The 26,246-nt window shown below is 41.5% G+C and overlaps 1 protein-coding gene across 1 annotated transcript; it reads left to right on the top strand.

Annotated features, from left to right (window-relative positions):
• The first annotated feature begins 1,287 nt into the window (after positions 1–1,287).
• Positions 1,288–24,723, top strand: LOC147203875 (lamin-A-like). Its single transcript, XM_086112926.1, has 13 exons — positions 1,288–5,888; positions 7,411–7,781; positions 15,927–16,083; positions 16,582–16,707; positions 16,783–16,953; positions 18,198–18,323; positions 18,598–18,818; positions 20,659–20,965; positions 21,205–21,312; positions 21,779–21,898; positions 22,300–22,356; positions 22,449–22,616; positions 23,113–24,723. Exons 2-13 carry the CDS (start codon positions 7,447–7,449, stop codon positions 23,146–23,148), a joined length of 1,932 nt encoding a protein of 643 aa, XP_085969052.1. The 5' UTR covers positions 1,288–5,888; positions 7,411–7,446; the 3' UTR covers positions 23,149–24,723.
• Positions 24,724–26,246: the final 1,523 nt, after the last annotated feature.

Raw genomic sequence — 26,246 nt, forward strand, 5'->3', positions numbered from 1 at the left:
GGGCATATGAGTCAGTGTGGATGACTTCATTGCTTTTTGCGGCTGTTAGGTCACTGCCACCCAGAATCCCCCCCCCAGCCCCTCCCCCCCACGCGCCCCCTAGTCCACCCCCCGCCCCCCATCCCACCCCCAGCCATCCAATCCTCCTCCGTCTCTCCATTGCCTCCAATCAACATGAAGATGATGAAGAAGACTCCTCACCTCAGCGCTTCCTTCCTGGATGCCGATGACCTCATGCGGGTGACATCACTGGAATCCTGTTGAAGAAAAACACACGTACACACACACACATACATAATGTAATATAATTAGACCTGATGTAACAATTCTGAATAGAGTTGATGTCCATGGTACACAAAACACAAATGTGTTTCTGTGCTTCTGAAGATTTTTCTGTGCTTTACTTGATTATGTATTTTTCTGAATACCTTTTTACATTTATTCCTAAAGTATTCAAAACAAGGCTTCAAGCTGTTTAATGCCACTCCCAGTCAGTTGAAACAAGAAAATAAAGAAAATAATGACAACAACCACATGGCTTCGACTTCCAGTCTGCTAGCTTAATGCTAATGCTAAATAGCCTCCATGTGGTCATGCTGTAACAGTTTAAGAAACGGGCTAACCACAAACAGTGCAGTTATACATGTCAACAGACAATATAACAGAACTCAGTCATATATTCTTTACACTTTGCAAAGAATGACTATACAGGATATTCGTTTGTCAGACAGCACAATGGCCAGTGTGATAAAAATTGTTTCATTGTGTTGAATTCAATTTCATTGTCATAACTGTATTTTTATGAAGCACAAATTTCATGGTGTGCTAGTTTTCTTTTATATATGTGTATATATATATCCAAACGGCTTTGTTCCACGCCAGTAATATAAAATAAATGCTGAAACGTCTTCCCGTAAATACGGCACCTGATCCCCGCCCCCCTCAAATAACCTCCCTGATTGCCAATTACGTCCGCCAGGTGGCACTGTGCAATTAAGAAAAGCTAGCGAGCAAGTCTACTCCCACGCCACACATTCAGTCAGACAACATTCCCTCCTTGAGTGCGTGTTTAGTTTTTGCAGCCAGTGTGCACGAAAGCGGCTTCTTCTTCCCTGGATTCAACGCGTGGGTTTTTTTCCCTCACGTGTCTGCTTTTTCCTGCTATGTGACAGTGGGCCCACTGCGGCCTGAGTGTTGTTTGACGCAAAACACGCGTGGCAAAGACGCCGGATCGGAAGACGACCTCGAGGAAGATTCGAGAAAAGTCAGGTATCGTTTCCGGTTTGGGTCGTGGAGCGGGTTTTTGGTGTTAGGTATTTGTTTAAATAGCTGGCTGTTTACATTAGGTGACGTCATGAACTCTGTAACCTCAAGAGTGCGCACATACTGTTGGAATGTTGTCTTTTGGCTCCTCCGTCGCTAGATGACGCCAGCGGATTTCTTAGCGGCCCTGTTGGTTGTGTCAAAGGTCGGCAGACGGCGTCACAGAGACATCAACAATTCATATAAATTAAATGGAAAAAGAGAAAAGGAAATGTGACTGACTGACTGAATGAATGTAATGGGGTAAAAAAAATACTGTCGAAATTATTTATCAAATCAAATCAATTGAGACAAAAATAAAGGTGACTCAATAAATATCTTTGAAAGAAGGTAAATCATTTAATTTCAGAAATAAACATCTGAAAAAACTAAACAAAAAATACCAACTAAGAACAATAAAAACTACTTCGTGTAAAGAAAAATAAAGCAAGACAATAAATAAACTAATAAAAATGCGATTCAAATTTTAAATATGCACAAACTAACTGATGTTTCGTATCAACACTAAAACAAAATTTAAATAAAATGTATTCAAAACTGTTCTTAATGTACTTAATCCCACAAACATATTCAAAATGTAAACACTGAAATTGAAAGAAAAGCCTTTTTGTTGCAATATTGTGATCATCATCATTACTATTAGCAGTAGAACCCAATGTACACTTTGAGTGTTTGCATTCCATGTTGAACCGTCCTCCCTCAGGTCAAACAATTATGTGCGTGCCCAAAAACATCCTCTTGATCCGACGCTTTGCCTATTGATACCAGAACGTGATTGAAGACCATTATAAAGTGTTTAAATTTCCTATATTTAGCATTATCCGAAAAGATTGGACCCACTGATTTTGAGAGCCTGTAGGCTTTCCCTGTCGGAAAGGAGCCTTGGCATGATTTGGGTGCGCGTGCCCTTGTCCTCAGCGGCCCCACCCAGGAAGGGAAAATGACACTGCAATAATAACACATGTCACTCTGTTTATATTTTTGTGTGTGTGTGTGTCTGTGTGTGTGTGTGTGTGTGTGTGTGTGTGTGTGTGTGTGCTATCGAAACAAGATTTCCCAAGAGGGCGATAGGATTCTTTGAATCATTAACATGTGAACAATCCGCTTTGTGTTATACATTTGCACTCTGGCAAATGGGCATGTCAGAAGTGTCAATGCTCACACCCTTCAGTACATTAAAAAAAAGTAAAGGGTTTAAACACTAACGTACCTGAATGTGGTTCTTTAGCTTGGATGCATTGCAGTTTGCCGTGATCAAACTGCCAGCAAGATATGAATGTAGATTCACTTCACTCAAAAGATTTGTTTCATAAATCTGATTTTGTTTCTTGAGGATCTTGAAAAAAAAAATTCTCAAATTAAATTACAATCGCAAGAAAAAAATTGCAATTAGATTGTTTGAAAATTGTTCAGCCCTCTTGTAAGAAGGCCAACGTTATCCATGGGTGCGACGTTGGTACCATGACTTATTCATAATAGTTACTCCAACACCAAATGTTATCAGTGTGAAATGTACATTTTTGAAATGTACGAAAAAGATTTTAAAAATATGTTCAATGTACCCATCAAGCTAAAATTTTGCTAAATCCACGTTGCGTCTGAATCTTCTTAGATGTCATTTTAATGTTTCTTTTCAGACACAAGGATCTCAATCAATGACACGAGGCATGCAAATTACTGATGCATGCAAAAAGTGCAACCACCAAGTACCACAAAGTATTTGTTCTTTGTTAGCTCCCACCACTAGGGAATGTTCATCGCTGTACTTCTGTTGCCAGTGCTCTTTATTGAATTTAAAAAGAAAAAGAAAAAAAAATAGCGTGAGGTCAGGTTTCAAAAACCGGAGCCGGAGGCCCTGGCTTATTAAACCTTTTTTTTTTCTGCAAACACATTTACAATCCAGGCTGACATTCCTCCGTGTGTGAGAATGTGTAGTAAGTCAAAGATGACAGACACACCTTTAGTCTTGTGTGTGCCTGCTTGGAATGTTGCAGGCCCGATTCGTGTTCGCTTCTCGCCTCGTCTGACGTGTTACATCACAGTCGCTCGACACCCAACCGCTCTAATCAGATCTGTAATCTAGAAAGTGTCTGGGGAGCTGGATTGTCATCAATTTCTAAATGTTTATATTAGAAAAGGACCAGTTGTGGGCCCCAACCACCACTAACATGTCACAATTATAGAAACCGTTGCTCCTACACCAAACCACAATATAACAGCACACAACTCTGCCATGTCCATCGTCCGGAGCACTTGACGATCAGTATTTATTATATTTACAATATTTCATTTTTTGAAAAGTTTGGATCTGACCAACCAATCAGGACGGTTAAATTCAGATGTCAGAACGAATTTAAAATGCGCTCGGATAAAGAAACAATCACATTGCTAATATAGCTGAAGTGACAAGGTGCAGCACTCTTGATTGTGAAGGCCCTGGGCAGATTAGTTTGGCATGGCAACACAGAAGCTGAGACCTGATTGGACAAAAAAAAAATCGTAACTTCTGAAAGCAGTGCAGCCAAGAAAAGAAAAAAAAAAAGATTTTCAGAAAGAAAAGGAACAGACCAGTTAAGAGATTAAGCAAATTAGTGATGCATCCACCGTTAACTTTCAATCGTATTGGAATAGGCAATACTGGCGGCAAACATTTTAGTATTACACACTACAATTATTGCCCCACTACAGTCTGTAAATTGATGTCGAGATACTGACAAATTAACTTCACTAGCCTGCTTGCTAGCTTGGGTAAATTCACATCTCATAGTTCAGAACCCCCTCGACATCAGTTTTATTGATCAAGATGAAATTGGACGTGCATGGTTAGCATGACAGGATGCACCAAAATGTCTCAAGGAAGCATTTCCCAAATTGATCAGGAAGTCAGCCATTTTGGGCATGGTGTGTCAGCCAGTCTGGGTTGTTGATGGGTGAGTCAGTAAAAATTTCATGGAAAGACAACTTCGGGGAAAAAAGGAGGAGGAGGTTGTTTAAAACTTTGACTGCTGCTTTCCACTACGCCTGCCACCAGACCAAACCAGGACTTGGTCCATATTTAACCACACACACACACACACACACGCAAACGTACACGTCTTTGTGCCTGTCTTTGTATCCTCTCCATTTCCATGGTTCCATAAACTCCACCCAGAGAGAGAAAACGTATAAAAGCAAAATCACCATCTCCTCATTGCGACGTTTGAAGATTTCAATTGTGAAGTGTTGGATCCATGTTGGGAATTTTAGATTACAGGATTCTTTTTTTGTTCTCCGTTTTTCGGTTTAATGGACCACCAGAAGCTCCTTCACGGGGACGCAGACGATTGCGTACACAGGATGTCTTTAAAAAAGTGAGGACTGTCTTTTTGTTTTTTTTAAATGGATGACAACGGAACAAATGTTGTGGCCAGTGTTTATATTTAGAGTACTTTACAGTATATTGAATGCATTAATATAGAATGTCCTTTTTGTCACACAAAAATATTTGTTGTGTATTTGATAGATAGTAGGCAGATTTCTTTTAAGATGTATTATTTTCTGGCGCAAACAAACAAGGGGTGCTAATACATATCCCTGTGGGACACCATACCGAAATATATATCTTTTTTCACTGTTTTGTATCAATACACTGTCAGCAGCCAAAACCATAAATCATGTTATGTCCTGCTCTTAGCACTCATGCAGTGAGAAACAATTTTGACAATTGACGTTCATGTATTGATACTGCATCATAAGTCAAACGATACGATACCAATAGTTCATTTTTATGTTGACACGGTATCATAAGGCACAATGATCCATCACTAGCGATATTTTTTTGCTGCCTCTTGTAGATATGCAGTGTTGACGTTTCAGCATCAGAGCGTGACAATATTGATGTGACACACCTGTATCAAAACTGTGTGTGTGTGTGTGGGGGGGGTAGTCTGTGAGTATTGTTGTATACTCTTGTAGTGAGTGTTGCTGCTCTGTGTGCGTTGAAGTAGAAATTCATTGAAGGTTTAGAATTACCCTAAAATTGAATTTATTAGTGTTTTGCATCGTATGTTGACATTAAGCTAGCAGGTGTTCATTGGACCAAATGATATGGTTTGGTTGGATATTTTGGAGTGTTTGGTTGCTCTGTATGTCACAGATTTTCCACCTGTCGCAGGTGGTTCTGGAACGTAACCCTGTGATAAATGGGCTTTCATTGTAATAGTCATACACAGACTTTAAGTTAGGGGGCGCCGGCTTCATGGCATCACATCTGCAGAGGTCTCCGTCTATATGTCAGTTTGTCTGTGTGAGCGCAGATAAAGTTTAACAGCTGCACTTCACACACACACACGGTCTCACAGTCTAGCCTGACTCCTCCTAGTTGCCTCCCTCCGTCCCTCCCTGTCTTCCTACAAGCCGGAAAGCAGTCCAGTTTTCCAGGCGTAGACATTGACGCGCGCGCGCACACGCACGCACACTCACACTCGCATAACCAGTAAGCGAGTACTCTTCTTCTTTTTCTCCTCCTCCCCGACGCTCACACACACGTCGAGCAAGCTTCTGCCTCCATTTGCAGCCCTGAAAAGGTAAGGTCTAAACTTCGCCGTCTTTTTCCTTCCTTTTTGTTTGAAGCGTTTCCATGCGGCCCAGGAGAGGTCGGGAACAGCTTTTAGATGGGGAGGGAAAAAAACAGGATAGTTTGTAAAGTAGATGCTGGTTAAAAGCGCCGCACATGAGTGAAGAGTGTAAATGAGCACTTTGATGTATTAAATGGGTGGTTTTGTGTATTAATGAGCACTTTTATATGTTGAGTGAGTGTGGAGAGAGCTCAGGACTTGGCTGCTCATGTGGGTGTTGTGCGCGCACATGTCAGTGAGGCTGGTGGGTGGCAAAAAGTTTGGCCGCCCACTTGGGAGCCCCCCTCTGAGTGGACTTTTCCCAAAGTAGGTGTCCTGGTGTGTAATGGTGATAGCGCTGACGATAGTGCTCCTGAAGTCATCGTTATGCTGTGGTTGTACTGCATGGTAAAAAAGTACAATTACAACATTTATCTGGAATATCTTTTTTTTCAATACTAAAATGTGTATTGAAGAGCAAAAATCTCTCAATACAAAGTACTTGTTAAATTGTGATAATGTGTACTGATGAATTTGTTTCATAACTCGTGATTAGGGTTGCAGCTATTGAATATTCTTAGAATTGGGTTTCCTATAGATTGTTTGAATAAATGCATAAGAATTTACTTTGCGTTTATGAATTCAAACACAATAACATGCACATGTGAGGTGCAGGTATGATTTGTGTCCACTTGAGCATTGCGATCGTCACATTCCACTCGAGTCTGTGGCTTTAAAAGGCGGGGCTTGGCCTGGTGAGTGACATGGGTTTCTGCAAATTACAGTGTGGTGTTGGGTAGCTGTTCACTGCCTAACCTGTGAGCCAGCCTGCATGTTGAGTAACTGCTTGACAGCTGTTGCCGTAGAAACTCGAGTCTGATTGTGCTTGTTAACGTGCAAGGTTATTATGGTAACCACAATTAATGAAATAAGAACGAGTGCTTTTCTAGAAACAAAGACTAACTGAAACTACATTTATGTTCATAAAACTCGCTAAACCTTTTGACTTTAAAATCCTTCACTCAATAAATATACATCGAAACAAAAATACACAAAAAAAGAAACATTTAAAAAAACAAAATAACCCCACCCCCCCAAACATCTAAAATGTGTCATTTTTTTAGGACAAATGTTTCCCCAGGTCTGATTGAACAGGAAGACTCATTGAGATGGACGCTTGTTCTCGTGCGACTGAGCCAGGAAATGCGTCCAGCCTTCCTCACTAGTATAATAGAGGTTGTAAAAAATAAAAATAACAGGCACTGACATTTAAATGAATTGAACCTAGAGGCTTGTGGAAAGTTTTTATTACTAATTGTAAAAAAAAAAAAAAGTCTCTAAATGGCAATACAACAAGGTTCGTACTGGCTATGTGCAGAATTGTTCCCTAAAAAAACAAAAAAAAAAAACCCACAAAAAAATCCCAATAGTGATTAGGGAGTAGAGAAGGGAATGAATGAATGAATGATTTTTTTTGTTGTGAACCCCGCAGTGACCGGCCCGATCTGAAGCCTTTGCCGCCATCGCCATGGAAACGTCGACCCAGAGACGCAGCGGGCGCGGTGCCAGCTCGCCGGCCCGAATCACCCGCCTGCAGGAGAAGGAGGACCTGTGCAACCTCAATGACCGGCTGGCCGTTTACATCGACAAGGTGCGCTCGTTGGAGTCAGAGAACGCGGGCCTGCGTTTACGCATCACCGAGTCCGAGTCGCATGTCAGCCGAGACCTGAGCGGCATTAAGGCGGCGTATGAGGCCGAGCTAGCCGACGCCCGCAAGACCCTGGACCAGGTGGCCAGGGAGCGGGCCCGTTTGCAGCTGGAGCTGAGCAAGGTCAGGGAGGAGTACAAGGAGCTCAAAGCCAGGTAAGGAGGCTTGATGGATGTTTTCTTTGCCATTTGGAGGGGGGGCTGGGTCAGACTCCAAAGCCAAGTGCAATTGGCAGCATGAAATTTGGGGGACATGACGATCATGAGTAAACCCGCAAAGAAGTCTCAAAATCACACAGGAAGTCAGCCATTTTGGTTTGAAGTGGGCGGCCATTGTTGGATTACTTGAGCGCGCAAGCCAAATTTGTGGGGAATACCCTGCAAAGCCAATTTTCCTTTAGCAACATGAAATTTGGTTGGAATGTCTCGCTGAGCAGCCCAACAAAAAGACTGAAGAAGACGTGTACAAAAAGTCACAATTCTAACCAATTGATTTTGAAGAGGCTACTCGAGGATCAATTTGACCTTTTCCTTCAGACATTCATTTCCTCCCATTTTCCTTCATTAAACATATCCTAGAGCATTTTAAAATTCATCTCTGGCCTGAAACCAGTTTGACAACATGGAATTTAGTCAGCATGTCTATCCTGAGTAAACTCGACAAACCTACAGGATGTTTACCGTTTTCGTTTGAATTAGTTTTGGTGCCTTTATACTATTGGCCACCAATTATTATTTTTAATTCAATTACCCTGGCCCATTCCACTTCATATGAAATTTGGTAGATGTCTATTGTGAGGAGACCCACAAAAAGTCTTTAGAACCAGTGGTTGAAAACTCACAGGATTTCAGACATTTTTCGGCTTGTTTTGGCGACTTTCATGGGTCCTTCAAAGGATAGTTTTTCTTTTTTCAAATTCAGTCTCTGTAGCCAATTTGACTTGGTCACATTAAGTTTGGTAGGCATGTCCATCATGAGTAGACCTACAAAAAGGTCTCAAATAGCCATGCTGAAAAACACAAAGGAAGTTGGTCATTTTGGTTTGAAGCTGCCATTTTAAGCTTGTTTTGGCAATTTCCTTGATAGATAGGAATGAACTTTTCTTTTGAATTCATTCCTTACAGGCTGTTTGACTTCATCAACATGACATTTGGCCAGCCATCTTGGTTTGAAGCGGACATTGTTATATTTTTTGATAGCACCGAAAGCCACTTTCACAAAGTGCGTGCACAGGAAGTCCGCCATTTTTTTTATTTTGAAGCAGACATTTTAAGCTCCGTATGCTTCTGATTTCGAGACTTACTTTTAAGGGGAGGATCTGTTCTAGCTTCCCAAATTTGGGAAACAAATTAACACCTTCAGGCTTTCTATAGTCATGTACGTAGCGTATGTAAAAATCTTTGGGCTGATGGACGTCTGGAGACTAACCAGCAGCCTGCGGATTGTCGTCAAATTAACGTCTCCCTTGGGTGACGACATGCCGGATTGTTTTGCGGGATGCCGCAGGTAGCACTGGCATCCCGGGAATGTCGTGGAGCAGTCTACAAGCACGGGTGGAGGGCCAAAAGGAAAATTGCTGCTAAATATAGTATAGTGGACCCATAGAAATGTTTGTTACCTCCCGCTAGCAGAAGCTTTGTATTTCCAGTTGTAGTCTTTCTAAACCCAAAATGATTATCAGCTTCAATCTCGTGACGTGCGATGAGCAGTTGCGGTCCGGAATCACCCCCATTTGCACAACTAGCAACGCCTTGGGCTGCTTTGTGTTTGGTTGCCCCAGCGACCGTCAAGCCTCAGCCTTCCCTCGTGAGTGCTTGGTGACTCAGCAGGGCCCATCTGATTGGCCGAGTTTGGAATGAGTGACGATGTGGGCAAATGGTAAAGTATGTTCGCATGAATAGAAAGTGTTAATGTAGAACTACTACAGAGAACACATGCACCCTGGCCCCAACCGCACGGCCGCCCTCAGGCAGAAGCTCGCACTGTTGGCGTCAACGGTTCCTCATTCAAAGTTGTTTAATATGGAAATAAGGAAGGAGAGGAGTGCTGATGGAGCTCATTGCTATACAGCATTTTTTTTTCCAGTGGTGAATTAATTTCACTTAAACAAATGGAAGTATTTTTATCCAAGCTTTTGAAGTTTTTTTGGGGGGAGACTATTTCAGTTTTAAAATATATTTTGTAAAATATTAGATTTTAAACATAACTAATTGATTATTGCAATTGATATACACATTAAAAGAATAAAATAATTTTTTACAAGTTTTAATTTCTGATATTTTATACGCTCACATTTCTATTGAATGTTAATGTTTCAAAATATTTTGATGTAATAGATTTTTTTTTTAATCTGTCTTGGCTGTTTCAACAAATCTTGTATAAATATTCCTTATTTTTTGTGGTCAGTCTTTTTATTGAAATATATTGCAACTAATTATTTGTAAATGTTTTTGTGCCAAATTAAGTTTTCTATTTTAAAAATTGTTTTAAACTTTTTCTTTTATTTATTGTAAAAAATATTTTACATTTATTTAATGTATTGTATCTATGATCCTTATTAATATTCAGTCACTTTGATATTGTGATGTATTGTTGGTGGGGGGTTTTCTTTTCTTTTCTTTTTTTTTTAAGTTGCTTTATGGTGATACTTTCATTATAGTGGACCATAACATTGATTGCCCGCCCTGCTTGTAATTCTGCCTAATGTAGTCAAAGTAAAGTTTCTTTGATGTCTATCAGTTGGCCGTTCACAAAGAAGGATTTACCTGCTGTGTAACCTGCCAGTTGGGAGGGCGGCAGTTTTAGGGCGAGGCAGCAGAATGGAGGGCGTGAAAAAGATTCATGAACACGCCACGGCTGGACAAGCTTTAACGTGAAGAGTTTGAATACAATGGCAACAAAGAATAAGTTCCCTTATCACGTTGGACATTTTTCTTGTAGCTCACGTGGCTATTATAAGTATAAAAGAAAATTCACAATTTTCCCCAGTGGAAGCAAAATTGAGTGGACATGTCCAGAATTATAAGAATTCTGGAATTATAAATTCGAGGGCTCTGACTTTTAATGTTGCCAAGTTCAAAAAAAATCATCAACATCTGTTTACTTCATCAACCCCTAGTGACACAAAATCGAGCGGACATGGAAAAAAAAATCACAAGCACTCAGGTCTGAAACTTAACAGGAAGTCAGCCATTTTGGGTTGGGACAGCCATTTTGGACACATTCTTGGTTTATTCTTCGGAGTGTTAAGAGAAATTAGCCTGGTACCGTTTGACGTGAAATTTATTCGTGACAGGTTGCACGAAAAAGTCCCAAGGACTCATGTCAGAAATTAAACAAAATTCTGCCTTTTTTTTTTTTTCAAAGCTAACAGTAAGGGATTGTTGTCTACTGTGGAAATGTACAGCAGATGTGTCCCAAAGCTGCTCACCCCCCACCCCCCCATTGTATAAATGAGGAGATTCGGTCTGCACAACCCGTTGGCAAGGGAAGTTCTTGGCAGGAGAGTTGATGTTGTGTGCGTAATGTGCGTGTCTGTGTGCGTGCAAGAGTTTATAGAAGTTTCCGTGGAAGTTTGGCGTCGGCCCGGCTCTCTGTGAGTCACCGTAAATCATTGTAAAATGGCGGATGAATATTCCCAGTGGGCCACGCGTGAAAAGCTGGTTGGTTTCCATTCAGTGTGGCTTCTTATGTAACATGTAATAACGTTTCTCTTTGAACCATCTGAACGCTTTTATATTTGGACGACGGGTAGTTTCCCAGGAGGCTGTACACCGCAGCAGCTTTGACTTATAGCAAAATTATCCCCAGATGTTTTATTTTTTCATAGCTAAAAATATAGGATTTTATTGACCTGCATGACCTTTATTGTATGAGTGATCGTAAACTAATTGTGTTTACGAAAAATGATTTAATCCCACCGTGGGCTAATTCAAACAATGGCAGGAAAGCCTCATAATTTAAAAAAAAAAAATGTCGCCACATCTTTTATTCCTACGTGGTGAATTCAATGGGGTACTGTTCATTATGATGAACATTTTTGTTGTGATATGACAATCATCAGAAGATGACTACAAACAGATTATCAGGATGAATGAATGAAATTTGGAAAACTAGTCAGAACTCGTGACTCATTCTCTCCTTAATCATTGCACAACCACACGGGGATGGCACAATGGCACCTCGTATTTTACACACACACACACACACACACACACACACACACACACACACACACACATACTGTTGAGTGACTGTGTGTTTGCCAAGCTACAGTGTTTGCATACAGATGAAGTTGACTGAGTTTCTCATGGTGACGCGCCAAACAAAAGGCATCGCGCCGCCTCTTTTGTCAACACCCAGACTCCTCTACCTCCCTCTAGCTCTTCTGTTTCAGCCCTTCTACACACTTTGCAACACCCTCCCTCTTAGACGACCCACGACCTGCTCTCTGCCACACCTACCTACACTCCCCCCCAATAGCAACTCCACCACAGCTTGGGAGCCTTGAGGCGTGCGGTGCTTTTTTTTTTTTTTTAAACTGGAAACAGCCACAGCGTTTGTTCTCATCATGAGTACATTTTGCCTGCCGCATAATACACACACACACACACACACAATGCTGAACATTGTCCTCCACCCATCAGTGGTGGTCATGTGACTGCTTCCATTTTGCTACCTTTTCTGCATAAGAGACCTAACAAGATTTTTGAGCTTTGATTAGATCAAAGAATCTATACAAATTTGGGGAAACCCTTTTCGTCCTATGTTTGGATGGGGACTCGTTGGGAAAACCCCACCCACACCCATAGACACTCACACACGCTCACCAGGCGTGTGTGTGTGTGTGTGTGTGTGTGTGTGTGTGTGTGTGTGTGTGTCTGACTGAGATGAATAGCTGGTAACCAACCCTGCCTCCTTTCCACCCAATTGCAGGGCCCTGGTAGGCAACTGTTTACAACCGAAATGGCGCAAACAAGACGGCTGTGTGCCGGCCTGGTCCAGCTGTCCAAGCATGAGGTGGCGGCTGGTGGGCCTCGTTGTAACAAATGGTCTCTTCCAAAAAAAAAAAATCTCCATTTTGTCTGCATTTGAACCAAACTAGCATCTCATTTGTGTAGCATACCTGCTTTCCAACTCATAAGAAGTCTTTCTTGGCCAAGTATGTAAAACAACACACAAGGAATTTGTCACTTGTAGAATGTGGTAAGTGACTTCTGGGAGCGAATCCCATAGTAGGAGTTTGTCCCAACATGGCTGCTTTAAAACCAAAATGTCTGACTCCCTCTTTAATTTGTGGCACGGGTTCTTGAGACTTTTTTTAAATGGCGACCCAGATTCATGTCAATCTGTCAAAGTGGCCTATGAGCTATTTTTTTTCCATTCTTCCCAAGGGGTGTTTGTGAAGGAATTTGCACAAAATAACTATTGTTAAACTTCCTGCTCAAGTTGGGCAATGGGTCTTGGAGACTTTTTGGTGCGAAGCTGGTGTCCGGGGCTCACCTTGTTTGTTTGTTTTTGTCTGTTTTTTCAAAGAATCCTCAAAATGACTGCAATATTTTCCATTCAAATGGTTTAATCCATTTTGACAAGGCTCATTGATTTTATGATTGAATGGCCATTTAAAAATGTGTTAATATAAAAATAATTTAAAATCTATTTTATTTTATCTACTGCATGGGGTATAACCGTTGCAATATTTACAGTAATTAAAATGTGTAGTTGAATAATCCTTAAAAAAAAAAAATTGTTTTTGTAAAATTTTGGGGACAGGCACCCTATGTTACAATTGTGCCCAACAAATCATGCATATAATAATTGTAATACAGTTCACATACTGTAGCTTAGCATTCAGCTTTTAAAAAATGCGTTTGTAGAAATCAAGGCCTCACCCATCGTGAATGCCCTACCCTGCGATTCTCTTCCCTCCTCTTTGTATCGTGGTGTAAAAGTGTCAATTTTCACGTTGCATAGCGTATGTCGCGTCTAGCACATGCTAGTAGCCCTGACGTAGAGGCCTGGGTTGTCCTGGCAACACCAAAGCAAACCTGGGCAGAATGGGAAGCAGGAAGGGTTTTTTATTTTTTATTTATTTTTTTATTTTTGCTTGTGGCTGGCGCCGTGGACAAAGATAGCTGCCTGTGAGTCATCGCTGAGGCTGGGAGGAGAGCCAACACATTCCTCCTCCTCCTCCTCCTCACATTTCTCCTCTTTTATTCTTTCCAGTCTTTCTGTTCACACTCTCTCACCCCTTCTACCCTCCTCACGGTGTCACATACGACTCAGGTTACTACCATCATCAACCACAATTTGCAGAGACCCAATCCACACATTTGATTCGCAAGCCTCAAAAGTTTGACGCCATGCTCCGCCCGTATTCAATTCCAGACGCACAGAACTTGGCAATGTAGCATCATCTGTCTTTATAGGATACCTGTATCCTATTTGGGCAAATTACATAGTACAAGTTTCTCAAAGCCCCAAAATGGCTGCTTCAAGTGCAAATGGCCGACATCCTTTTTTAAGTTTGGGCATGTTCCCTTCAGATTTTTTTTTTTTTTTTTTTTTTTTTTTGGTGCGTCCCATGTCGACCGAATTTTATCCTGAGTCATTTATTCAGAGGCTCTGTTGTTACACAAATCAGACTTAGATGATATAAACAGGCTGTCTTGCCTTTGGGAAGAGCTCACATACACAGACACTAGTGAAGATCTAAATAGTACATGACATCAAAGGACACTATTGCGCATGCACACACACACGCACGCACACATAGTAAACCAGTGGCATATGCTGTCCATTCTGTTGGTGACTGCAACTCATCTCATTTATTCGACATGTGCAATATGTCTAACAAGGGCAAGATGAAGATCGTTTTTCTCCATCGGAAATAATGGATGAACTACGAACTGCAGTGGGATTTACCTTTTAACATCCTTGGCTGTTATACAAGTGCAAAAAGAGCTGAACTCAATTACAACTTGTACAATGCGTTCCACTTTTACAACCTTATTGTATAGATCGGGCTATGTGCCGCTTTCCCACACTTCATTTTGGATTTGTATGTTATCGTCTTGTTTCCTATCACTGGTTTCAGTTTGTGAACAAAAAAAGAAAAGGCAAAACAGGGTCTGCATACAGGGTCTCCAGTGAACTCCTTAGGGCGGAACCATACAACCATGCGTTATCATTCTTTATCAGTAGACAGCGGGTGTCATTTTTCCTATCTTTAGACATGTTAGCGTCTTTATTGACGCTGACTGATACTTGTCAGCTCGTCTCCGTGTTGAAGAATTCTTGACATTTTGCGACCATAAACTTACAACCCGCCCCCCTTGGTGAAAAAAAACATTTCTTTTGGTCAAAACTTGTACCGGTATATAAATCATGTAAAATCCTTAATACACCTCATGTTCATCATATTAAGATCATAAAATGTGCCATCAAACTGCAAGGCTCGGCTGGTCCATACATCTGTTTCCCAATAGCACACTGCACCTCCTCCAACTCCATCACGCTAAACATATAGTTGTACTGGTGAGGCGGGGCATCCTTGGAAAACTACTTTTTCAGCTGACAAACACATCCTTGAAAAGTTCCCAAGCTGTGGGGAAAAAAAGGTTGCTTTACCATAACGTATAATAGTCTGTTAGCGCTAGCATTGGTGCTAATGTTGGTGATCAAAATGGTGCAAAATGCTTTTGTGCAAACGCAGTAAAACAATCAAGCCTGGTTAGCGTTTAGCATATCGTTTGATTGCTTAGCCTCTTTCACTCCTGGCCCTGTCTGCCCACATTCAAGCCACAATAAGTCACAGTAACAAGATACAGTGAAGAGTTTCCCCTGGGAGCAAATTGAATTACAGCAAGCTTGTTTCTGTCTTCTTTCCTGCTTACAGTCTTATCTGAATCTGCACACATGTGGCAAACATGAATTCTCCTCGGCGAAGAACTCAAGCTTATTGGCTGCTTACCGGCTAATTTCAGGCTAATTGTAGCGTGTTGATGGCGACGTGTGGAACACGTGTTAAAGTACAAGGCGTTTAGGGTCACGAGGTGTAAAGCAAGCACATGATTTTGAAGAGGGTGGAAACAAAAAGACCATTACCCAGCAGCCCCATGTGCTTTTTGAGCATTAGAAATCCTAAACGGAATCATTTGGAACAAATATGATGAATTCTGGGATGTTTAGTGGAACATTTTCCACAATGAAGTATCATGATGCACAACGCATTTTATTCAGTTGTTAGTACTATGATTTTGATATCGTCATCTTGGTGGTGGTGGTGGTGTGTCTGGCAGGAACAGCAAGAAGGAGTCTGACTTGGACGCAGCTCTGGCCCGCCTCCGAGACCTGGAGGCTCTGCTTAACTCCAAAGATGCCGCCTTGAGTACAGCCCTGGGTGAGAAGCGCACCCTGGAGGTAGAGATCAAGGAGCTCAAGGCTCAGCTAGCCAAGGTAAACAAAAGACTTGGGCACATTTGAATTGCTGGTTGAGGGTTGGTAGCTGATATTTATGAATGAAGATAAAGTTGCGTGATTGCTTCACCTACTGGCACGTTCAGAAATTACTTGTTTTTTCACAGTTCTGGAATTTTCCCCTTTAGGATTTATGCAAATAGAAATAATCGGTAGATGGATGGATAGATACTGTAGTTAGCTGATATGCTGTAAATGATTAAATAGAAAAACTGTAAAAACAAATCATTTTACATGCTGGACGTACCCGTAGTTCCTTTTTCATTTCTGTTTCCTCCTTGTCCTTCATCATTATGTTCTTCCTCTCAGAGAACAGTTCTTTGCCTTTTCATTTCTGATCAGGTCTACAGCCTGTTTTTTCCTGCTAGGATTTTGCTTTTGTTTGAGATCTTCCTAGTTTGGAATAGCAACATTTGTCTTACACCTTGAAATGTTAAAGAAACTAACTCCGGCATTTGGTCTTCTCTGACCCCTCAGTTGGACGGTGCCCTGGCAGACGCCCGCCGTCAGCTTCAAGATGAGATGCTTCGTCGCGTGGATGCCGAGAACCGTCTGCAGACAGTGAAAGAGGAGCTGGAGTTCCAGAAGAACCTCTACAACGAGGTGTCAACTTTTGGCCGATCAGCCGCCAGCTTATTGTTTGCCGTATGAATGACCGATGGACGTTCTGTGTCGCAGGAAATCCGCGAGTCCAAGCGTCGTCACGAGTCTCGCATGGTGGAGATCGACGGTGGGCGGCAGCTGGAGTTTGAGAGCAAACTGTCAGAGGCTCTGGCCGAGCTGAGGGCTCAGCATGAGGAGCAGGTTGGACTTTACAAAGCTGAGCTGGAGAAGACTTATAATGCCAAGGTAAACTGCAACATGGTGCCGCCTGCTGTCCAAGCTGGGACATTTGTAGGCCTTTACAGCAGAATGTGTTCATGTACACACTCGTTAATCTGTTTCATTACTTAAGTCCTAACCCTAGCCGTGAACCATAAATACTCATATAGCACCTTAACCGTGACTTCTGACTGTGAAGGCTAACCCCTAACTTTAAATCCTAATGCGAACCACTAACTCTAGCCCAACCCACAGCCTTAGTTATAATGCTAATGCTAACCATAATCTAACCTGTTATCACTTACTCCTAGTCCTCATGCTAATGATAACAGCTTCGACATGATCCACCCACTCATCAGTCTGGCCACGGGTTACTTCTAACCCAAAGACTTGTATTAACTGCCAACACTTACCGTAACCCAGACCCTAATGCTAACTGTAGCCACTAAAATGTAACAGCTAACCCCTAACCCCAGTCCAAATGCTAACAAGTCTCTACTCTAATCCCTCGGCCTTAAGAGTAACGCAAATGTTAACCAGTAACTCTAACCTCTGTCCTTAGGCATAGCTCCAATACGAATGTTGGCTACAGGTCCCAAGTAATAACTCTACACCACTAACATTAACCTAGCAATTAGTCCTGTGGCTAATGCCAACCCAGGTCCTCCTCTGACTCTTAAAACCTTGCGCAAATGTGAACCCCTAACCCAGGGGTGGGTAACGCTGATGCTGCTTGTTTTAGAGGTTTCCTTTCTCCAACACACACAATTCAAATGATCTGGTCATCAGCAAACTCTGTAGAATTCTGATATTGAGTTGGAGTTGCCCTCCCCTGCCCAAGGCCCTAGTCCAGACCTAATTGCTAATCACAAGCCTTGTGCTAACACTAACCCTTTCCCCTAATGTAATGCCAACCACGAACACTTCTTAGGCTAACCGATAAACCTTCACACAAATAAACAAACACTAAATGTTAAATGCTAACCCTCACTTAATGCTAATCCAGACCACTAAACGCCAACCAGCGGTGCTAGGTAACCAGAATCGCTAACTTTTTAAACTGATCTACACACTCGTAATGCAAATCAGAACCCTTGACACTAACCCTAAAAGTGAAACGCAAACGTTAAATGCAAACAATAACACTCGTTTCAATATGAGCCACACAATCAAAAGTGTTTGTTTAACCCAAAACCTCATTGCCTTGAGCCTTCGTAGTAATTCTTACCCGAGTCACTAACCTACATTCAATCTCGCCCTGTCTTGATCAGTTGGATAATGCCCGGCAGTCGGCTGACAGAAACAGCCACTTGGTGGGTGCTGCGCATGAAGAGCTACAGCAGACACGCATTCGAGTGGAGGGCATGTCGGCTCAGCTCAGTCAGCTGCAGAAACAGGTGGGCACACACACAAACACACTCATAGACTACTCTTAGAAATTAGTAACGAAAATTGCCACCTTGCTTAGTAGAAATAAATACTGTATGGTAACTAGATAACCTGCACAGGCAAATGCACATCTGCAACCAAAAGTGTAGTACAGTTCATTTACTGTGCTACTGTCTTGACAGTTATTCTTTAAAACAACACCAGCCCTTAGGTCAGGTCACGTTTATTTTAAGGCTCCACTGTATATCAATTTTAACCGGAACCTTCTCCGTCCCTGCCCAGCTGTCCCTGAGTGAAGCAAAGGTGCGCGAGCTGGAGGACACGCTGAGCCGGGAGCGCGACCTGATGCGGCGCAGGATTGAGGACAAGGATCGCGAAATGGCCAAAATGCATGCGCGCCTGCAGCAACAGCTGGACGATTACCAGGAGCTCCTTGACATCAAACTCACCCTAGACATGGAGATCAACGCCTACAGGAAGCTGTTGGAAGGCGAGGAGGAGAGGTGAGGACACGCTGACGGTGGGAATCGCCTAGTGTGAGTCAGTGTTGTTATAGTTAGTGCAATAACTCAACCTTAAAAATTGTAAATGAAATCAAATACAAATTGAAAATACTTTCAAAAGAAACAAAAGCGAACTGAAACTACATCTTATGTTTATGAAACTAATTATAGTTATTGCAAAAATGTCTTCCATTTACAGATTTGTTTATTAATGACCTTTCGGGGTTCATTTTACCGTATTTTCACGACCATTCGGCGCACCGTATGGTTGGGCGCAGTCTCATTAATGGGTGCTATTTCTGTATTTTACACATAGACAAAACGCACTGTATTATTGGGCGCAATTTTAAAGTGGTAAAACATACGCCAGCTTAAACAAAAGGCATGCATGCGCGCACGCTAAAAACACGTTAGCTTGAAGCATACGGTAGCATGCCAAGACATACAGATACAAGCTAAAAACACGTTTTTAAAAAGGCAACGGAAGCAAAACTGAGTTCCGTTGTATTTTATTTAGCCATCGTACAATGTACTCACGTTTTCCGATCAATCATCACCCAGAAATCCATTAAAGTCCTCATCCTCTGTATCAGAATTGAACAATTGTGCAAGTACCGGTAATCCATCAAAAACGCCGTGTTCCCTCTCGTTGTCAGTCACTCTCATTGCCATGTGGCTCCACAGAAATGATGCCGGCTTTGCCAAAAACTCGAACAACAGTGCAAGCAGACACGTTCGTCCAAGCAGCCACAATCCATTCGCAAATTGTGGCGTAACTCGCCCGGCGCTGCCTCTCACTCTTTGTAAAGTTGTGTTTGCCATCGATCATTCATTGTTCCCATGCCGTTCGCAACTTTACTTTGAACGCCCGGTTGATGCCGATGTCCAGCGGTTGGAGTTCTTTAGTCAAGCCTCCGGGAATAACGGCAAGCTCAGAGTTCATTTGCTTGACTTGGTTTTTCACCGCTGCTGTGAGATGGGCACGCATGCCAAAAGCATAACCGATGGCTTGAAGTTTGAACTGAGCTTCGTAGGCGTGTCTCTTTGTAGAATTTATTTTGGGGGGTTCTTAGAAACCAAAACCGAAGTTGTTTTGCAACAATGCACATAGCCACACTCTATACTGGTGTTGGTACCTGCTTGTGGCGTCCCTTTAGCGTCCACTTACACGCCCACCCTTCACTCATTGGCGGACTTCTTCCCCGCATGCCTGTTGTCACTCACGTCTGCCTTTTCTCTCTCTCTCTCTCTCTCTCTCTCCATATATGTATATATACACGCCCACCCTTCACTGATTGGCCGACTTCTTTGCCGCATGCCTGTCCACAGTCACTTCCGCCTTTTCTCTATATAAACAGCGTGTCGGCTGTCAGTCAGGTTTTGGAACTCGGCGCATACACAAGACGCTCCGCATCATAAGGCGCCCTGTCCATTTTGGAGAAAATTTAAGACTTTTAATGGCGCCTTGTAGTCGTGAAAATACGGTAATTGTATTTATTTCTGGTGTTGCTGTACATCCACACAGAAGAAGGTCAAACAATTTGACAATTGTAATTTACTTTTGCTTTATTTCACAATATAAGGACTTTATTTTATCATGCACTTGACAAATACTACATGTAAAAAAACCCCCCTAAAACTAAAGCTATAACTAATAAACTAAAGTCAAGCATTTTCAGAAAAATAAATACTGATTTAAAAAAAATTCTCAAACTTGCTCTAAAAACAAAACTGACTGAATTTTTAAAAATGTGATAATGGAACAAAAAATAATAATAATAATGAAAAATCGAAACGATTGTGATTGCGGCTTCATTCCCGACTCTGCCTCTCCCCTCAGGTTGCAGCTGTCGCCCAGCCCTCAGTCCGGCCGAATGACGGTGACGCGTAGCTCGGGCTCGTCCCACAGCCACAGCCGCCTGCTTCACGCCACGCCCGGTATCGCCTCCAGCAGCCACACGTCCTCGGGAACCGCCAAGAAGCGCCGTCTCAATGACAACGACAGCGACACATCCAGCTTGGCGGCGGCCGGGGGCACCGTCACCAAGACGCGCATCATCCAGCACGCCGCAGCCAGCGGACGTGTCACTGTGGACGAGGTGGACCAGGACGGGAAGTATGTGAGGCTCAGCAACAAGAGCGACGAGGTGAGTGCTCGGGATCGACGCTCACAAAAAAAAAAATGTTCAGGATAGAATCGGGTGAAAACTCCAGATCAACCATAAAAGCCTGTTCATTGTGGAGGATGGATTTGGTGGGCCGATTTTTGCATGTCACTCTTAATTGATATTGGTCAACATGCAGCCAATTTAGGAATTATTTTTATTATTATTATTTTAAGTATTATTATTGCTAACAAGCACGTCTGATGTTTCTTACCCGCAAGGACCAATCCCTGGCTGGCTGGCAGTTGAAGAGACAAGTGGGCGAAGACGCGGCCATCATCTACAAGTTCCCCCACAAGTACACCCTGAAGGCTGGAGCCACCGTCACAGTAAGATACACACAAAAAAAAATTCCCACCAAATTCACCAATATTGACAGTTACAAAACAACGTAAGGCAAAAAAAAAGAAACAAAATGCTGGAATTGTTGGAGAATCAGTTTTTAGCCTCGTCTAATCTCCTGAAAAACTTTAAAGAGGAAGCCAACGAAAAAAAATTCTTTAGAACATGTTCTATGGGCCCCACGAGTCAAAACACCATATTCTGATTAACATTACTTTGTTGTTTTCTTTCTGCAAAAAATACTATTTCTACTTCTACTTTTGTTTCTAAAATCTTTTTTTTTTCTAAAAATGACTGCTCAACATTTATGTTTGCTAAAAAAAACCCCAACAAACTCTATCTTTTATTACTTTTTGGAGGTTTTTTCCCCAAAAAGTCTTTCTTCACTTTTTTTTTTTTTTTTTGCTTCTGCAAATAAATTGCAAGCATAATTGACCTTTAACCTTTCCAAAGGTGTGGGCGGCGTCAGGTGGCGGAAGCCACTCCCCCCCGTCGGATCTGGTGTGGAAGAGTCAGGATTCGTGGGGCACCGGCGACATCCTGCAAACCGTCCTCATCAGTGCCGCTGGAGAGGTGAACCTCAAAAAAGGCACACTTGCACATAAAATCAGCTTGTTGTCACCGTGTTGTTTGATGCCAACTTTTTTTTTTGTCAGAAGACATTTTCTCACCCTCAAATTTATTTTCCTTATATTTTCAGATAGTTGTGTTCAAACGTTTGATATTCTATTCTCAATGAACTCACCTTTATTTCACTCATTTTTTTTAGGGGGGGCGGATCTGACGTCAATTTTGACAGTTTGCCTTTTAAGTATGATAGCTTTTATTTGATTTCGACCATACAACAAGAAACCACAATAGCGGTTGTAAAAGAAAAAAATTAAAACCCAGATGAAAATGTGTGAGGTATTCAAGTTTTCAGTGTCTTTGAATGCATCATGAAGGCAATAATGACTTTTGTGTTTTTCCACAAGGAAATGGCCAGCAGGAAAGTGACCCGCACCCTCTTCCAGGAGGATGACGATGACATGGTAACATTTCCTCCTCCTCCTTCTCATTATCATAGTGAAGGTAAATGTGCACTCATGAGCACGCTGTGGTGTCCCCCCCCCCCCCCTCGCAGGGAGCTCACAGTACCAGCGGTGAGAATGAGTACAACCTACGCAGTCGCACGGTCATCTGCGACTCGTGCGGCCAGACGTCGGACCGCGGCCACGGCAGCCACGGCGGCGGAGGGCCCGAAGGCCTTGTGGGACATTCCTTTTTCGTGGCCGACAACCTGCCTAGACAGGTAACGTACTTATATCAGAGCTAACTGGGAAATGCGTACTTTTTTTCTAGGTTTTTACTTGTTTTTTTTAATTAAAAAAATATTTTTTTAAGAACTAGTCATAAAATAACTATTCATGTAAAATGATTTTTTTCTGGTGTATTTGAAATGTTTTTTTTTCCTGTGAATAGTTTGACATTGGTTTCTGAAAAATGTGATGGTTTTTTTTTTTGCGGGGGGTTTAAAAAAATGTTTTTTTCTCATTACTTTTTAAATTGTCTACTCTGAATTTTTGACATTTTGTTTGTTGTTGACTTTTTTCCCCTCATAATATTCCAACATGCACTGTACTAAGGAAAACCTGCAACTCTTTAAAAAAAATTTTTTTTTGTGTGTGTGTGTGTGTGTGTTTTTAAAGGGAAATTTAATCAAATCTGGTCATATTTTTCAACTTAAGACCTTTTTTGTGTCCAAATGTTGTGGTAGTAAGGCTGTCCCTTGCTCTTTGTCCTTCCAGAGTCGCGTCAAGCCTGAAAACTGCGCGGTCATGTAAAAGCAAACTTGGCCCCGTCTCCTGTTGCGCAATCATGAGCATCGCCTCTGGGATGTTTTTTTTTCTTCCCATAATTACCTTCAATTTTTTTTTTTTTTTTTTTACATGTATCCACTATAAATTTCTCTGCTGCTTGAAGCTCGCCTGAAGGCCACAGGAGCTTGCTTGTGTTTAATCCATTTACTGTATGTTATTGCATGTGCGCTAACGCCTGTGCTAATGCTAACAGACACATACACGCACGCATGCTCGCACTTAGGCAAATGCATCCACTCAAGGTCACGTTTATTGCTGTCAAAAGTCAACACGCACAGATGGTGAACCCCAAAACATCATCAGTTTTTCCGATGTAATTTAAACTGTGAGTTAGTTTTTTTGTTGTTTTTGTTTTTCCAATGAAGTGGTGGCAAAATACAATTACTTTGGAGTTCCAAATTCTCATTCAGAGCGTTCATTTGTAGAAAGTGAAACATTTTCAAAATACCCAATAGCGATATCGTCAAATATTTTTTAATTTAACTTTTTTTTTTTGTGGGTTTAAAATTTTTTCCAGAACTACACACGGATGCATATTGTTAGCCTAATACCTAAGTCATATTTGAATGTTTTCGCAAAACAAGAAAAAACTTTTTTTTTAGCATTTTTATTGGTATTATTAGCCTAATAGTGCAATTGACAACATTTTGAACTCTGTCACAATATTTGTACTTGTTAAAAAAACAAACAAAAAAAAATCACTTTTCTTGTTCTCTGTAAACGTTCAAATAGGTCTTTGTCAACTCTGCATACCTTTGCATAGAAACATAAAGTGAAGCTGATGAGGCTCGTTTGTGACGTCATAGCTTGTGGCTAATCATTTATTAACAAACCATTTTTTTCCTTTTCAACATTTCATGATTATAATTGTGCCTGGATAAAATGTTTTGTAATCTCAGGGCAAACATTTCTATGTGGACTCCCCCTCCGCCCCACCCCCTCAAACAAACAACTTGCATTTCCCCCATTTCCCGGCTTGGCCTAATTTTCCGGAAGTAATTTTTAATGGATGGGTTTTTTTTCCCTCTCTTTTTTTGTTGTGCTAGAACGCCAAAGATTGGCAACTTTTGGATTGGGTGTCCTTGTATGTGTCTGGTGCCACACGTGAGCATTTACAGCAGTTGCGCAATCATTGATTTTTGGCATGCCTTGATGCTTTTTTGCTGGCTTTTTAAAACACTTTTTCTTGCAACTTTTGCCTTGATGGAACATTTGTACTGTATTCAAGCAGCTTGTCAGCCAAAGAAAGCATAGCCAAGCGCTTATTGGAAAATACTTGATGGCTTTTTTTCCCCCTGCCGCTTTTTTTGATATTTTGTTACTTAAAAGTGCCTTCCAGTCCTCTTCAAAGATTTGGAATTAACATAGTTGATGTGTAACATAAACGCTGTTAATTGAAATATTTTGAATGTTTGGAAATCTGCCAAATGAAATGCTTGCCGTTTTGAGATATCATGTCTGTCTTGATCAAAGACCTATTCTTCAATATTGGATTATTTTTGTGCTTTTTTTCCAAATAAAAGTGTAAAAGGAAAACAATGTTCATGAATACACCATAAACTTTTTTTATTTTTTATTTTATTTTTTACAAATATCCAACAAAAATGTGGTTACATCTCAAAACGCGTACTTGGAAAGAGCAAGAAAGTCCCGTAAACTTATTTCCCGGCTCATAATGGAAGTTTTGTGGGCCTAAAATGATCTCATTTAATTAACTTAATTCGGAACATGATTTTCTTAGACTTCATTATGTCAATAATGTCCCACTTAAAAAACCCCAAAACAATCTATTTTCCTGCTTTTAATTGCATTTCCCCCCAATTTTAAATTCCTAAACTGTCACGTTTTTGTTGTCATAAAACTTTCATCGCATAGTTGGAATTTTGTGCAATTGCAACTTTATAATTTTTTTCCTAAAATGATAACATTTTCTGGGAATTTTCACTTTGTGTTGTGGGGGAAAAAAAATTCTTGGAATACCAAAGATTTTGACTTGGCTAAAAATATCACCTTTTGCTAAAAATATATTTTTTATATGACTGTCTCTTTGTAATTTATGTAAATCTAAAATTTGGATTAAAAAAAAAAAATTATGCCACTTTTGTGGCATAATGAAACTTGTGACTTTGTCTCATATCATTTTTTCCAGTTCCAAAACTTTTTTCTTGTACAATTACAAATGACAAAGTTGCAAAATTGTGGCAGTTTTCGTGTTTATCACTTGTACTTCACGTGATATTGCTCTATTCTCTTGAAATGTTTGCATTTCTTCTCGTATGACTTTACTAATTGAAAAATATATATTTTAAATTGGCGGCCCGGTAGTCCAGTGGTTAGCACGTCGGCTTCACAGTGCAGAGGTACCGGGTTCAATTCCAGCTCCGGCCTCCCTGTGTGGAGTTTGCATGTTCTCCCCAGGCCTGCGTGGGTTTTCTCCGGGTGCTCCGGTTTCCTCCCACGTTCCAAAAACATGCATGGCAGGCTGATTGAACACTCTAAATTGTCCCTAGGTGTGAGTGTGCACGTGCATGGTTGTTCGTCTCTGTGTGCCCTGCGATTGGCTGGCAACTGGTTCAGGGTGTCCCCCGCCTACTGCCCGAAGACGGCTGGGATAGGCTCCAGCACCCCCCGCGACCCTAGTGAGGATTAAGCGGTTCGGAAAAATGAATATTTTAAATTGGACTTTTATTTTTGGGGGCGGGGGGTAATTAAATTTTCATAAAATTGCACGTGAAATATATTTAGAAAAAACTTTTTTTTCTCATTTTTTACCTTGTCATAAAATGTGGAAAAATTCCATTTTGTCATAAAAGAAGTTTTATTGTTACAAGACAAGATTCCACCGATGATGGCTTTTTTTTATTTACAAATATACACAACATGAAAAATGGTTATATCCTGAAATACATGACCACCATGATGTGTTCCTCGAGCCGGTCCTTGGCCTCGAGGACCGAAGGGCGGTCCTTGGTCCTCGCCCTTGGCCTCGGAGTCAAGTCCTTGGTCCTCGGCCTTGGCCTCGGAGTCAAGTCCTTGGCCTTGGCCTTGGCCTCGGGTTGCCG

Source organism: Hippocampus guttulatus, chromosome 6 (genome assembly GCF_054856545.1).
Source record: "Hippocampus guttulatus isolate MCC_2025c chromosome 6, RoL_Hgut_1.0, whole genome shotgun sequence".
Taxonomy (NCBI): Eukaryota; Metazoa; Chordata; class Actinopteri; order Syngnathiformes; family Syngnathidae; genus Hippocampus; species Hippocampus guttulatus.

Bases quoted from the DNA above. Each gene is read 5' to 3' on its own strand.
- LOC147203875 (XM_086112926.1), top strand. From the start codon at position 7,447: ATGGAAACGTCGACCCAGAGACGCAGCGGGCGCGGTGCCAGCTCGCCG. The intron at 16,708-16,782 runs GTGTCAACTTTT...TCTGTGTCGCAG, and splicing joins AGAAGAACCTCTACAACGAG to GAAATCCGCGAGTCCAAGCG. The intron at 22,617-23,112 runs GTAACGTACTTA...TTGTCCTTCCAG, and splicing joins CCGACAACCTGCCTAGACAG to AGTCGCGTCAAGCCTGAAAA.